This window comes from Eptesicus fuscus, chromosome 20, assembly GCF_027574615.1.
Source record: "Eptesicus fuscus isolate TK198812 chromosome 20, DD_ASM_mEF_20220401, whole genome shotgun sequence".
Classification (NCBI taxonomy): domain Eukaryota; kingdom Metazoa; phylum Chordata; class Mammalia; order Chiroptera; family Vespertilionidae; genus Eptesicus; species Eptesicus fuscus.
In genome coordinates, this window is record NC_072492.1 from 37,991,797 (window position 1) to 38,005,158 (window position 13,362).

At 41.3% G+C, this 13,362-nt stretch overlaps 1 protein-coding gene across 2 annotated transcripts in view; it reads right to left on the reverse strand.

The window, feature by feature from the left end:
* The window catches only part of HEATR6 (HEAT repeat containing 6), a 28,563-nt gene extending 16,932 nt beyond the window's left edge, over positions 1-11,631 (reverse strand). For both annotated transcript variants that reach the window (XM_054709190.1, XM_008149237.3), the window contains exons 1-7: positions 11,374-11,631; positions 8,888-8,995; positions 6,927-7,067; positions 6,109-6,224; positions 5,200-5,314; positions 3,884-3,985; positions 2,364-2,501 (exon numbers count right to left, since the gene is read on the reverse strand). In XM_054709190.1, coding sequence (XP_054565165.1) covers positions 2,364-2,501; positions 3,884-3,985; positions 5,200-5,314; positions 6,109-6,224; positions 6,927-7,067; positions 8,888-8,995; positions 11,374-11,631 — 978 coding nt within the window. The remainder of the gene's footprint in view (positions 1-2,363; positions 2,502-3,883; positions 3,986-5,199; positions 5,315-6,108; positions 6,225-6,926; positions 7,068-8,887; positions 8,996-11,373) is intronic.
* Positions 11,632-13,362: the final 1,731 nt, after the last annotated feature.

Consider the following 13,362-nt stretch of genomic DNA (forward strand, 5'->3'; position numbering starts at 1 on the left):
TTGGCCTCTGCTACATACTTGCCCGACCCCTCCCTTGTGCACACCTGACACTCTACACCTACTGGTTAACAATGGGATATATGCACTCTCATTTTCTATATTTTTGCATCTTTTGTTCCTTCAAAATAACAATGTTCCTTTCTGTACTAATACTCATTCTGGAGTCTCAGTTTAGCCACATCTTTTAACCTTTTGCACTCGGATGTCGAGTGTGACTCGACACGGTTAGCATTAGAATAAAGGAATCGAGAAAAAAGCAAGTGAGTGCAAAGGGTTAAGAAGTCTCTGACTCCTCAATTTGGATGCCCTGAATGTGTTCCCAAAGTACTCTGTGAATATGCTGGTGAAAGAAATCCCAAGACTGCATTGCAGTTGTTTGTTTATCCATCTTCGCCTTTCCCTTCAAACTCCTAAAAACAGTCTACTGTGTGTACCAGTTAATAATGCAGATTTTTTCCAATAGATGGAGTTACACATATGTTGATATGTATGCAATTTGATATGCATGCTATTTTGTTGTATTGACAACAAGCTTCAAAACTTCGTATGTCAAATTTTCTGAAGGTGTTAACATCACAGATATTTTTACACTTAAAAATGTTGAATTTCATGCCAAAAAAAGAGCATTTGCGGGAAGTCTTAATTCATTACTTTATTTTGAAGAAAAATGCTGCTGAAAGTTAGCGTATACTTCAGGAAGCTTATGGTGAACATGCTCCATCTCAAGATACTTGTGAACGCTGGTTTAAACACTTTAAAAGTGATGATTTTGATGTGAAAGACAAAGAACGTCCAGGTCAACCGAAAAAGTTTGAAGACCAACAATTACAAGCATTATTGGGTGAAGATGCATGTCAAACTCAAAAACAACTTGCAGAAAGATTAAACGTTGCTCAGCAAACAATTTCTGATTGTTTACAAGCAATGGGAAAGATTTTAAAGGAAGGAAAATGGGTGCCACATCAACTGAACGAAAGACAAATGGAAAACCGAAAAGTCATCAGTAAAATGTTGCTTCAACAGCACAAAAGAAAGTTTTTTTTGCATCGAATTGTAACTGGCTATGAAAAGTAGATTTATTTTGAGAATCACAAACACACAAAATCATGGGTTGATCCAGGTCAACCATCAACATTGACTGCAAGACCTAATCACTTTGTTTTGTTTTATTTTTTAATACATTTTATTGATTTTCCACAGAGAGGAAGGGAGAGGGATAGAGAGCTAGAAACATCGATGAGAAACATCGATGAGAAACATCGACCAGCTGCCTCCTGCACACCCCCCACCGGGGATGTGCCCGCAACCAATGTACATGCCCTTGACCAGAATCGAACCTGGGACCTTTCAGTCCGCAGACCAACGCTCTATCCACTGAGCCAAACCGGTTTCAGCCCTAATCACTTTGGAAAGAAGACAATGCTCTGCATTTGGTGGGATCAGGAAGGTGTGGTATTGTGAGCTTCTAAAACCAGGTGAAACCATTAATACTGATCGATACCAACAACAAATAATCAATTTGAACCACGCTTTGATCATAAAACTACCAGAATGGGCCAGAAGACACGGCAAGTAATTTTGTTTCATGATGATGCACCATCACACACTTCAAAACCAGTTCAAGACACGTTAAAAGATCTTGCCTGGGAAGTATTAACCCACCTGCTGACTGGTAATTGAGTTCTAACGGTCTAGAGAGGGAAAATTACAGCCCAAAGGCCAAATCCAGCCTAGCACACACAGCCTGTTTCTATAAATAAAGTTTTATTGGAATACAGCCACACCCATTCATTAAGATAGTGGCTGCTTTTGCACTAGGACAGTGGTCGGCAAACTCATTAGTCAACAGAGCCAAATATCAACAGTACAACGATTGAAATTTCTTTTGAGAGCCAAATTTTTTAAACTTAAACTTCTAACGCCACTTCTTCAAAATAGACTCGTGGTATTTTGTGGAAGAGCCACACTCAAGGGGCCAAAGAGCCGCATGTGGCTTGCGAGCCGCAGTTTGCCAACCACGGCACTAGGACATCAGAATTGGCAGTCGCAAATACATACCAGTAAGCCCTTCACAAAAATAGTTTGCTGACTCTTGAGCATTTGAGGGATGAGGATGCTGGGCTTTGGGTGTAAAGTGAATGCTCATTTTTATTGCTGTTATACTGACTAGATACCTTAGAAGTATAAGATGCTCTAAATGGTATTTTCAGCAGTGTGTTGAATTTAAATTTATTATTTTAAAATCCCTAAACCGGATCGAATTCAAAGTGAGCCTTTGGCACAATAGTGATGCAAATCATAGAAAACACATAGCAAGCAATAAAAACAATCCGCAACTTAAATCTAAATAGACATAAATGTACCATAGCTGGTCGAGAAACACTGGATTCTGGTAGTTGCAATTTGACCGGTGGTCGTCCATCATACTGAGGAAGTGGAGTGGGGTATAATACTGTGGGCATCTCTATGTTTATTCCGGGGAGTCCATGAAACATGGATTTCTAATGATGATGATGAAGAAAGCACACACAAAAACATAAATAAAGAACCAGAATTATTCATTATGTTCTGGATCACAAAGACAACAAATTAATGTTTAGAAGCTTATTAACCTTTTGCACTCGGATGTCGAGTGTGACTCGACACGGTTAGCATCGGTAGCCCATCCCTTCCCTCCCTCCATCCTTCCTCCTTTATTTGGGCTTTTCTTACATTAAATAAATAAGTTTGTATGAAAAGAAACTCCAGTTTTTTATTCTACTGCCGCGCTTTGTAAAATCTGGGGTATTTAAAAAAAATTAAATCCCGAGTAGAATAAAGGAATCGAGAAAAAAGCAAGCGAGTGCAAAGGGTTAAGGAAATAAAAATGGGACAGAAGATAGCTTATAAGACTTAATGAAGAGTTTAATCACATCCAGCAAGATCTGATTTGATCAGATTAGATCTGATTTTAGTTTATTCATTTACTTATTTTATTTATTAAATTATAAAATTTATCCAGGTTTATGTAATTATTTTATCTAAATATAAATTTTTAATTTAGCTTATCCATGTCCACATGTAGATATCTGTCTGCCTATCTATTTGGGAGTAGGGGAGATGGCACAGGGAAAACATTAACATTTTAGTCATGATAAAGCTAAGTTATCATACATGGCTTTAAAATGAGGCTAGCACAAAGCTTCTTACTATTTTCTGACCGTACTGATGACAGTTGGGTCCCCAGAGAGGCTGACCTGACTTTCCCACTGACTGGCAGGTTCAGAAGCCAAAGGATGTCCTGGCAGCCTACTGACACGCATCTTTTTTTCTTTTTCTTTAACATTTTTTTATTGATTTCAGAGAGGAAGGGAGAGAGACAGAAACATCAATGATGAGAATCACTGATTGGCTGCCTCCTGCATACCCACTACTGGGGATCAAGTCTGCAACCTGGGCATGTGCCCTTGACTGGAATTGAACCTGGGACCCTTCAGTCCACAGACCGATGCTCTATCCATTGAGCCAAACCAGCTAGGGCCTGACACACATCTTGATTGGCCTATCTATTATAGGGGGGCAAGAGGCAAGGAGAAGACCTGGTTCTTCTTTCAAATACAGTTTCAAGATCACCTAAAATTAAATTATTTCCAGATCATACATAGTCCCTTCCTAAGTGAAGATAGATAAAATTTTAGAATTTTGAGACATGTACTCAATAAAGCAACGTTTATTGTTTTCAGTTCTTAATTTTAAGTAAGTTTGAATATGAACATTTTATTCTTCTCTCTTAAAACATAATACGCTAAAACTAGCCTTGGAGTGACGGTCCTTATGCCTGGGGTTTAAATAGGAAAGATATTAACCATAATGAGGATGTGGGTTTAAACAGACAATGCCTTACCTTGAGCACAGCTAGGAGAGCTCCGAGTTCATCAGTCTGTGTCAATTTCATTTTCCCACCATTTAGAAGAGACTGTATACCTTTTAATGCATTTTGTAACAACTAGGGGGGAAAAGAAGACCAAGTTAAAAGGTAAATGAAATTTGGTTGCCCAAGGATCAACTTTCAGGCACCACTTAAGATGGAAGAGAAAATGCCTTTAGATGATGAAAAAACCTTTAAAGAAGGAGGGGGAAAAACACAAAAACAAAAATACCCCATGAAGATCCAGGGAAGACATCTGATGAACTACTAGTTATTTTCCAGAACAGAGTGTTTTTATTGAATAAAAGTGGTCTTATCATACATGTTTGCAAATCAGCATGTACAAATGGTAAGAAAAAAAAAAGGAGACATTCAGTGGGAAGAATTTGATAGGAATGAAAAAGTGGCAGCAGAGATAAGAAGCAGGGAATCTATAATACAACAACCTCAGCAGCTCCCAAAGGCAAAGAAATGAATGTGAAAGTAGGTTTCTGGAGAGCAATTCTGATCAAGACTGATTTTTTAAAAAAATATATTTTATTGATTTTTTACAGAGAGGAAGGAAGAGGGATAGAGAGCTAGAAACATCGTTGAGAGAGAAACATCGATCAGCTGCCTCCTGCACATCCCCCACTAGGGATGTGCCCACAACCAAGGTACATGCCCTTGACCGGAATCGAACCTGGGACCTTTCAGTCCGCAGGCTGATGCTCTATCCACTGAGCCAAACCGGTTTCGGCAAGACTGATTTTTTGACTCAGTAGTCTCATTTCCAGAATTCTATCCTTAAGAAATGCTCCTCACACGGAGAGGATGTAAACTGTAGTCTTTTTGAAATAGTGGAAACATTGAAAAAACTTCAATTTCCATCAATTATGACAATGATTATATAAAAAGCTAAGTCTCCCCCCCACCCCCGTTTTGCCCCTCTATAAAAAAAAATCAATAAACATAACCTCAGGTGAGAATTAAATTAAAAATAAGTAAATAAAAACAAATAAAAAGTCACTAGTCTGAAACTATATTGCTTTTATAGTCAGGAGGGGGAAAAATAGAATTTAAAAACCTAGAATTGCAAAACAAAACAAACAAAAACAGTTTCAAGTAATTTAAACTTGAAAGATACGATTTCAGTCTTTTTAGGTTATCAACATTCCACTTATGCCTAGATCTCCAGACAAAACTAATATATTAGTAGCAACCAAATTAAAATCTCTGGTAACAGCTTTGGTTCCATTGCTGCTTCTAGTCTCATCTGTTACAGTCACAAGGTTAGTGACAGTCCCACCTACCATGCAAAATGTGATATCATCCATATCAGATGATTTTGGAGACTGTAAAATGGTCAAGAAAGCTTGGAAGCAGATATTCTGGTAGGGCTCCTCCAAGTATGGCTGTCCTGGCACACTAAAACACACACACAGAAAGCAAGTCAGTCTCCTTCAAAATGGGTCTTGCAAAAGAATAAGAATTAAAAGTAGCAATAATAGAACGACGGAGTTGGAATGTACTCTCTAATGAAACTGTATTATGGAAGGCTGTGCACTTGGGTACAAGCCCAAGACTGAAATGAATTGGAAGAAGGAAGAATGGTTTCCATAGGAAAAATTTACAGAAGTTTGTAGTGGAAGAAGTATGGAGAGAGAAATCTTATTTAATTCTGCAAGGGAAATCATGCCGACAGATCCTGTCAAGTCAGAATCACACAGCTGAGCATGCCTTCCTAGTCCCTGGACAACACTGCAATGCAGAGACAAAATCTCCTAGACAGTCCAAGTTTGTGCTGCTCACTTTCTACTGCATAAGTCTAGAACTGGGCAGCTGGGATTGGTCCCATTTTCTTAGAAGAAATTGTCCTTGACAGACAAATCTCACCAAAGCTTAAATTCATCTGAATAGATCCTTCTAAAACACTGAGAAAGATTAGAATTTATACCAGTAGAAAACAAAAACTTGACATACTGCACATATGTCACTTTTACTATATTTTATGAATAAGGTCCTAGTCTATTTTCTTTCATTTCTTTACAAACAATATGAAAATTAAAAACAAGCAATACATTATTAGCAAAGAGCATGGAAAATGCAAAGTAGGTTGATTTTCTAAGTTGGCTCTGGCTTCAGACAGATTGAACCACCTACAAGGAGCCCACGAGAAGCCCTATATTATTACAACTGGGAGTCTGATGGGACCCACGTACCTGAGACATAAGTTTGCCATACAATGCACTGCAGCTCTCCTAACTTCAGGGTCAGACTGAGCCAAGTCACTCAACTTCATCAAGAGTCCACTCTTGCCTAATAAGTCTGGGAGATACTGAAACAAAATGACAGCTGGTGTTGGTCAAAGAACAGCTTCTGAAAAATATTACTCTTTAGACAGATTACATTTTTTAAATTAAAGGGCAGGTAAATACCAAGAGACTAGCTGCTAGCTAAATCTTTTATTTATTTAAAAATATTTTTATTGATTTCAGAGAAGAAGAAAGAGGGAGAGAGATATAGAAACATCAATGATGAGAGAGAATCATTGATCGGCTGCCTCCTGTACACCCCCCTGGGGACCAAGCACGAAACCCTGGCATGTGCCCTTGACCAGAATCGAACCCGGGACCTTTCAGTCCACAGGCCGACACTCTATTCACCGAGCCAAACCAGCTAGGGCTAGATATCTTTTAGATGGGGACACAAAGATATGCCCAAAGACATCAGTAAGGATCATCACTCCCAGCCTAGGTAGTTGCCAAAGTATTTAGTCTTGGCTGCATAATGATAATAAATAAAAATGGTTAACAGTTACCAAGTGCCAAGCACTTTACAAACATTGTCTCACTTCATCCCCAAGGAACTATTTTACACAAGAGGAAATGAGCCTCAGAGTGGTCGAGTAAGGGTTGCTAAGACACATCTAATTAATGGCAGGACAGAAACCAAAAAAAGTCCTGTTGGTTCAAAACCTGTGCTCATAACCCTTCAAAAAACAAAAATAAAAAAACAAACAGAACACAGTTTAAATTACCTTCTGACATCTTGAGCCATTGCCGTAAACCAGAGCTGCCAGGGCTTGAAGAATTTTCACATGTGTCCAGGAACTGCACTGTTGAATTGCAGAAATTGTATACGCCAACAGAAAATCCAGGTTTCGCTCATCAACTATCACCTACAGATAGAGAAAAAAATATGTATGATTTACTTCAAAAAAATTTTTAATCATTTTCAGACACATATACTCATCTGAGTTAAGCTCTGTAAAAGGAGAGTGTGGTGTGTCCATCTTTTTTGTGTCAAAAAGATCAGCTCTATAGGCCTTAAAAGTCTGATCAAGACTGGGCCTTCTCTTTGCCTCAGAGTCTTGTTTATTTTGCCAGTGTGACAAAGATGATATACCTAAGAACAGTAAACGTTCAGAAGCTATCACATCAGTCTGAAAAATTCTAAACTTGAAAACAGCCTTACTCCATTTATGAAGTCACATGCAGCAGACACTGTTGGTAACTTACCACCATTTACTTCCTCTTTTTTAGATTTTGTTTGGGTGCCCACCTCTTCTACATGAGACCTGAGGGTAAATCCTAAGACAGTGGTTCTCTACCAGGGTCAATTTTGTCCACCAGGGAACATTTGGCAATGTTTGTATACATTTATGATTTGTCGTAACTGGAGGGATGCTACACGCATCTAGTGGGTAGAGGCCAAGGATTCTGCTAAACATCCTATAATGCACAGGACAGAATTACCCAATCCAAAAGCAATAGTGTTGAGGTTGAGAAACCGTGATGTTAGGTTTCAACTTCACATTGTAATCAATCATCTATGGCAGCAATCGCCAACCGGTGGTCCGTGGACCACTGGTGGTCCGTGAGGTCGGGAAGGTTGGCGACCGCTGATCTAGGGAGCTTAAGGCTCCAGGTGATTCTAATGGGCAGTTAAGGTTGAAACTCCCGATTTAAGCCACTTACGGTCATACCATTCCCTGATCAAACTGCTGCAGAGAGGTTTTCATATGACCTACGTCTCCCCAGCCAAATATCAAGGGAGGTCTACTGGAGAACCTGTGGGCCAAATTTCCTCATTCTTAAAAAAAAAAAAAAAAAAAAAAAGACATAAAATAAACACTTCTTTTGCTTCTGCTGGGTGTTCTTTATTTTGCATTGATGCCTGAAATTGAAGCAGTCACCAGTCTTCCTATGACTGTGAGAGATGCTGGCTAAGGATAACCCATATACTGCAGGTGACAAAATTGAAAGATACCAGTAACCCTCTTATTTTAAGTACCCTTAGAGCTGCCTCCCTTGGGGCATAATTAAAAAAAAATTGTTTAGCTACCCTGGGCTGGCTTTTCTGTTTCTTGAAGCCAACAGCACCCTAAATTAATAAGTTTTGTGTGAACTACATTCATATACTCATGCAGTATCTTATAGTAATAGCTTTAATATTTTAACCACTCATAAAAAAATAATAAATTTGTTTAGCAAGTTGGAAACGGTTCTAGAGAGAAGGGAGCTATAGTATATATCTTGATATTAAAAAGGGTGTTTTTATCTAGCATCCTCTTACCTCTAAGCTACTTCTCATGTTTAAAAAATACTAAAAGTAGACCACAAAAAATGGCAGTTTTTGGAAAGAGGAAAAAAAATATTGATAGGAAAGGTGTAGGGGATTATTCCAATTTATTCTTAGATATATGTTGGTCAAATACACCTTCTTGAAAAAATTTAAGACCTGGGGGCCTGAATGAAATTGGTTTCTTTAGGAACTTCTAGAATTATACAGGCTATCTGGAGAAACTTCTAGAATTGTACAGAATTTAAAAAAAAAATTAGTTATATTTGTTTTAATATCATTCTTAGCAGGCATTTCCTTTCTCTTTAGCTTCTCAAAAGACCAGCCTATCATACCTACCACAGATGTAGTGTTTCAAAGGTACTTACTTATTCTCAAAGAGCACAATCTGAATTCTAAAGTTTCACGAGTGATTACCTGTAACGTGTTCAGTAAATGGTGGGTAAGCTGAGACACTTTGCTGACAAGATGATTCTGATTAAGAGGCACCAGTCGGCAAGCTTGGACAAGAAGAGTGCTGACATCCTACCAAAAACAAAACAAAAAAAGACAATGAAAGGTCATAGAGCCAAGTGAAGAGCCCCCTCTGCAAAAGACAAAATGAAAGTGAATGGTTTACCCTCAAAATTGAGGCAGAAAGTAGGAAATGACAGCACAAAAATAGGATGTGCTGGAAATAATTAATATGGTTTCTGTCAGGTTAAAGATTCCGTCTCTACATAAGTAGAGGCAGTATAATTAATAACCAAAGAAAGGCTTCCATAATATAAAAGCACACACTGAAGTAAAAAATACCAAGAAGTAGCAAACCAGACTTTCCTTTTTAAAAGTATTTTTATATATTTCAGAGAGAGAGAAAGACAGAGAGAAAGAAAGACAGAGAGAAAGAGAGAGAGAGAGAGAGAGAGAGAGAAACATCAATGATGAGAGAGAATCATTGGGCTGCCTCCTGCACACCCCCCAATGGGGATCGAGCTTACAATCTGGGCATGTGCCCTGACCAGGAATCAGACTGTGACCTTCTGGTTCATAGGTTGATGCTCAACCTCTGAGCCATGCCAGTTGAGCAGCAAACCAGATTTTCATTGCCACTGGGAAAATCAGAAATGACGCTTGCATGAATTTAATGTAAAATTAGGGAATTCTACAAAAACAAAAATTGCACCATTTCATTCATTGGTGTTTATTGAATAAAAAGGCTCTGAGCACCTACCCTGTGCCAGGTCTTTGTGCTCCAAACATAAACAAACATATTTCTGAGCCCTATAAAGTTCACAATCTAATGAGGGAGATGAAATACAAATACTTAAAGTGACCTAAGCGCTGAAAGAATTAAGTACAAACTCTGGGATAATGGTAATTAGGGAGGTCTTGTGGAAGTGAGTTTTAAGCAGAATGTGGAATGATTTGAAGGATGAGTAAAAATCTGTAGACAGACAAGGCTTGAGAGACATTGGAAGCAAAGGGAATGGAGTGCAAAGACTTGGAAATACCAGTTGGAGTGAAATACCAATAGGTGCTTGAGGAACAGTAAGTTGTAAAAGACTGCACACAGGGCACAGGAAGAGGAGTTACAGAACAGGAAACTGGAAAGGCACATATTTTTGGTACAAAAATATCAAATCATACAAATAAAACGAAAGTCCCCATCTACTCCCTTAATTCCACTCTGCTCCCTAGTAACACAAACTCTTATTTTGTTGTGAACTCTTTGTTTCTATAAAATGTACATGCACTTTTAAATCTCCCCACCCTATATGGGTCTCACACGGTAAGAACGGTTCTGTAATTTGCTTTGAGCATTTACTAATATATATTGAAGATCTTCCCAAATCAAAAGTTTTACTTCTCCAGTCAGATTTTCTTCCACTAAAGAAAAGATCACTCTGTCAGCAAAGCAAAGAATGGGCTGTAGAAGGGCTGGACTGGAGGCAGGCGGTAAGTTAGAGGAGGCAAGTGGCATAGTCCAAGAAAGAGTCCCCTGGCCCGAGGGCCGACGGCATTGGCATTTGGTATAGAGAGGAGGGGATGGACAGAGAAATATTAGGAGACAGACTGTAAAGAACCCAGGTTGGATAGGCTCTGGAAGGACGGAAAGGGGAAGAACCGGTCTGTACCTGTGTAACTTGGCAGACCGTGCCTGTGTTAGTGTGTGGGGCATGGTACGTGGACTCACTGTGAGGAACTGTCAAGTCTGAGGTGCCTGTGAGCACCAGTGTGACTGGGTCAGGTGTTCAGGGAATTCAGTCAACAGTACCCAAGGCCTGATGTGTGTGAATAATACTCAGAGTACTTACTTCTCAAGGGGTGGCCGAGAGAGGCAGAGCTGGCATGAAGGAGCAGAAAGAGGCAGGGACTTGGTGACAGACTTGGGTTCCAAGTCTAGCTCTACCTTTGCCAGCAATAGGACACTGGATCTTTATGAGCCTCAGTGTTTTTATCAGTAAAACAGACTTAATAAAACCCACGCTCTCAAGTTCCTGGAGCCGTCCACGGAAAAGCACCGTACGTGGCCCCTGCGCCATGCACTCAGTAAAGAGCAGCAGTGAATGTTACAGACAAAGTGTTCTGGATGCAGGGAGTGGAGCGGGAAGGGGAGGGGGGGTGGCCGGGAAGGTGGAACCAGAGATGACACCTGCGTGGGTCTCAGAGCAGAAGCCATCCAGGCGGGCTTTGAAAGATGCGAGTGTGGCCAGCACTGCCGGGTCTTCCAGGCAGAGGAAAGGCAACGAGCCACGCTCGGAAGGGGCAAACCAGCCTGGAATTAAGGAATGCGAAGAGGGAGGGGGTGGGGGGCAAAGGAAAGCCCGGACAGGCAGCCGGGAGCGACGGGCTGGGGCCCCCGAGGGGTGGGGCCGGGGCCGGCGGCCTCCCGGAGTCCTCTCCGCCGGCACCCCGCCTACCTCCGGGGCCACGCCGCCGCCCGCGCTGTAGTTCTCGGAGATGAGCTGGTCCAGGAGCAGGTGGATCTCGGTGCGGGAGGCGCTGCTGTCATCCGGGCGCAGGGCGCGCAGCCTGGCCGACAGGCGGCGGAACCCAGCGCCCTGCTCCCGGGGCAGCTCCCGCGGCGCCTCTCGCGGCGGCCCGCCCAGAGGGGAGCAGGCCACTTGCACGGTCGCCATGTTTCCTACGTAGAACGTGGGGAAATACTTCCGGGGCATCCCGGGCTCCGCGCTCCACTTCCGGAAACACCTTCGTTAGAGCCGAACCCAAAGCCTTAGGGTTCCAAGACTTGGGGGAACAGGTCCAGAGACGTGCTCTGCCAATACATACCTGTCACATGTAGCTCGGAGACTTTTCACCGCTCGCCTCTCCCTGAGCCCTGACTGAAAGGTGGAGACTGTATTTGTTCTCCCAGAAAATTTGTTTCTGAGCAGGAATGACATTCCTGTTGAGGACCCGAGTTTCAGATTCGGGGTAGAGTTGGAGAGGGAGGGGCCGTTGTGGATGGCAGTGGCAGGAACCGCTAGTTCTACTACATTCCTCTGCTTACATCTGATCACAGCCCCTGACTTTTTCCCAGGCACAAAACCACCCCGAATAAGGTTACATTCCCCAGTATTCCTTGCGGCTGGTTGGGAACCCATCCTGTGAATTTTGAGACATCTCACCATACAAGGAATCCAGGAGTTCAAACGGAACCGTGTAAAATATAACCCGCCTAAGGGTGACCTGGTTGAGATTGGACACCCCCAAGGTTTCCTGAAACCTTAAAAGGAAAATGCTGGAAAAGAAAAGAGCCATTTTTAAAGCTGTGAGCAGTTTTCAGTCCCCCCAGGAGGTGAAGCCTTGGAATTTACATTTGGGTAGACTGGGAAAAACCTTTGAGTTATGCAAATAGAAAGCAAATTCTCACCCATGGCTCTTGGGGGGAACCTTGAAGTCACCTGAATGTACATGTTTTATCCTGAGAATAAAGCACTTCTGTTTAGCAATGAAAATTGGGAGTATGTTCTGGAAGAGCTAATTCTCTGAAGACTCTGGGCTTCTTTGGGGAGAAATATTTATTTTTTGTTTGAATTTAGATTTCATTATGCTTGCTATTATTATTTTGGGATGTGCACATATGTATGTGATGTATGTATATGTAGGTATTTGTGATATTTAAGCATTTGCTCAGAGAAGATCAGGAATTGACATCTAGTCACTGATGTTTTAGTTTGAGTTCTCATAAAGCAGAGCCTCAGTTAAGGTTAGTATGTGAGTGAATTATTCAGGAATGAAACATGGAAGAAAGAAGAATCAATACAAATATATGTTATTGAGTTGGCCATTGCATGGGGTGAGTGATTCCCCAATCCTCAGGACTTTCTGAGAAGCCTTTCAGAATGCGCTCAGAATCCGCCTCCCACCCCACCACCCCAGGAATGGAAGGGGTAACCACATATCTGTAAGTCTTTGACTTCTATTGCCAAATGTTGCCCCGTCAAGCATGAATTCTCCAGTGTGTCTGAGTTGAGCAATCATCAGTATGTGATGGTTCCTGCAGGAATCTCTTATTGTATAGTCAAAGAAGTCCCCGAGGCAAAAGTTAGAGGTGTGGTGTACTAGAGTACAAGTTCAAGGCAAGGCTTGACAGTTATTTCATGCTAAGCTGATAGATGACTGAGATAAACTGATTATTGTAGCAATGATTACAATAGGAATGTAAGGGGTAGAGTGTTTGAAGCAGTGCATAAGAGATGCCCAACGTACTGGGCTAGAAGGATGGGAGGCCTGTTTATCATCACAGTGGAAGTGGCATAAAAGAGACTGTGAAAAGGATTTAGGTTTGGCGTGGCTCATCTGGGCTTCCGTCGAAGCCCAGGCTTCATCGGGAAGGTCATCTGGAAGGACGTCTGGTCTAATTAGCATATTATGCTTTTACTAGAGGCCCGGTGCACGAAATTCGT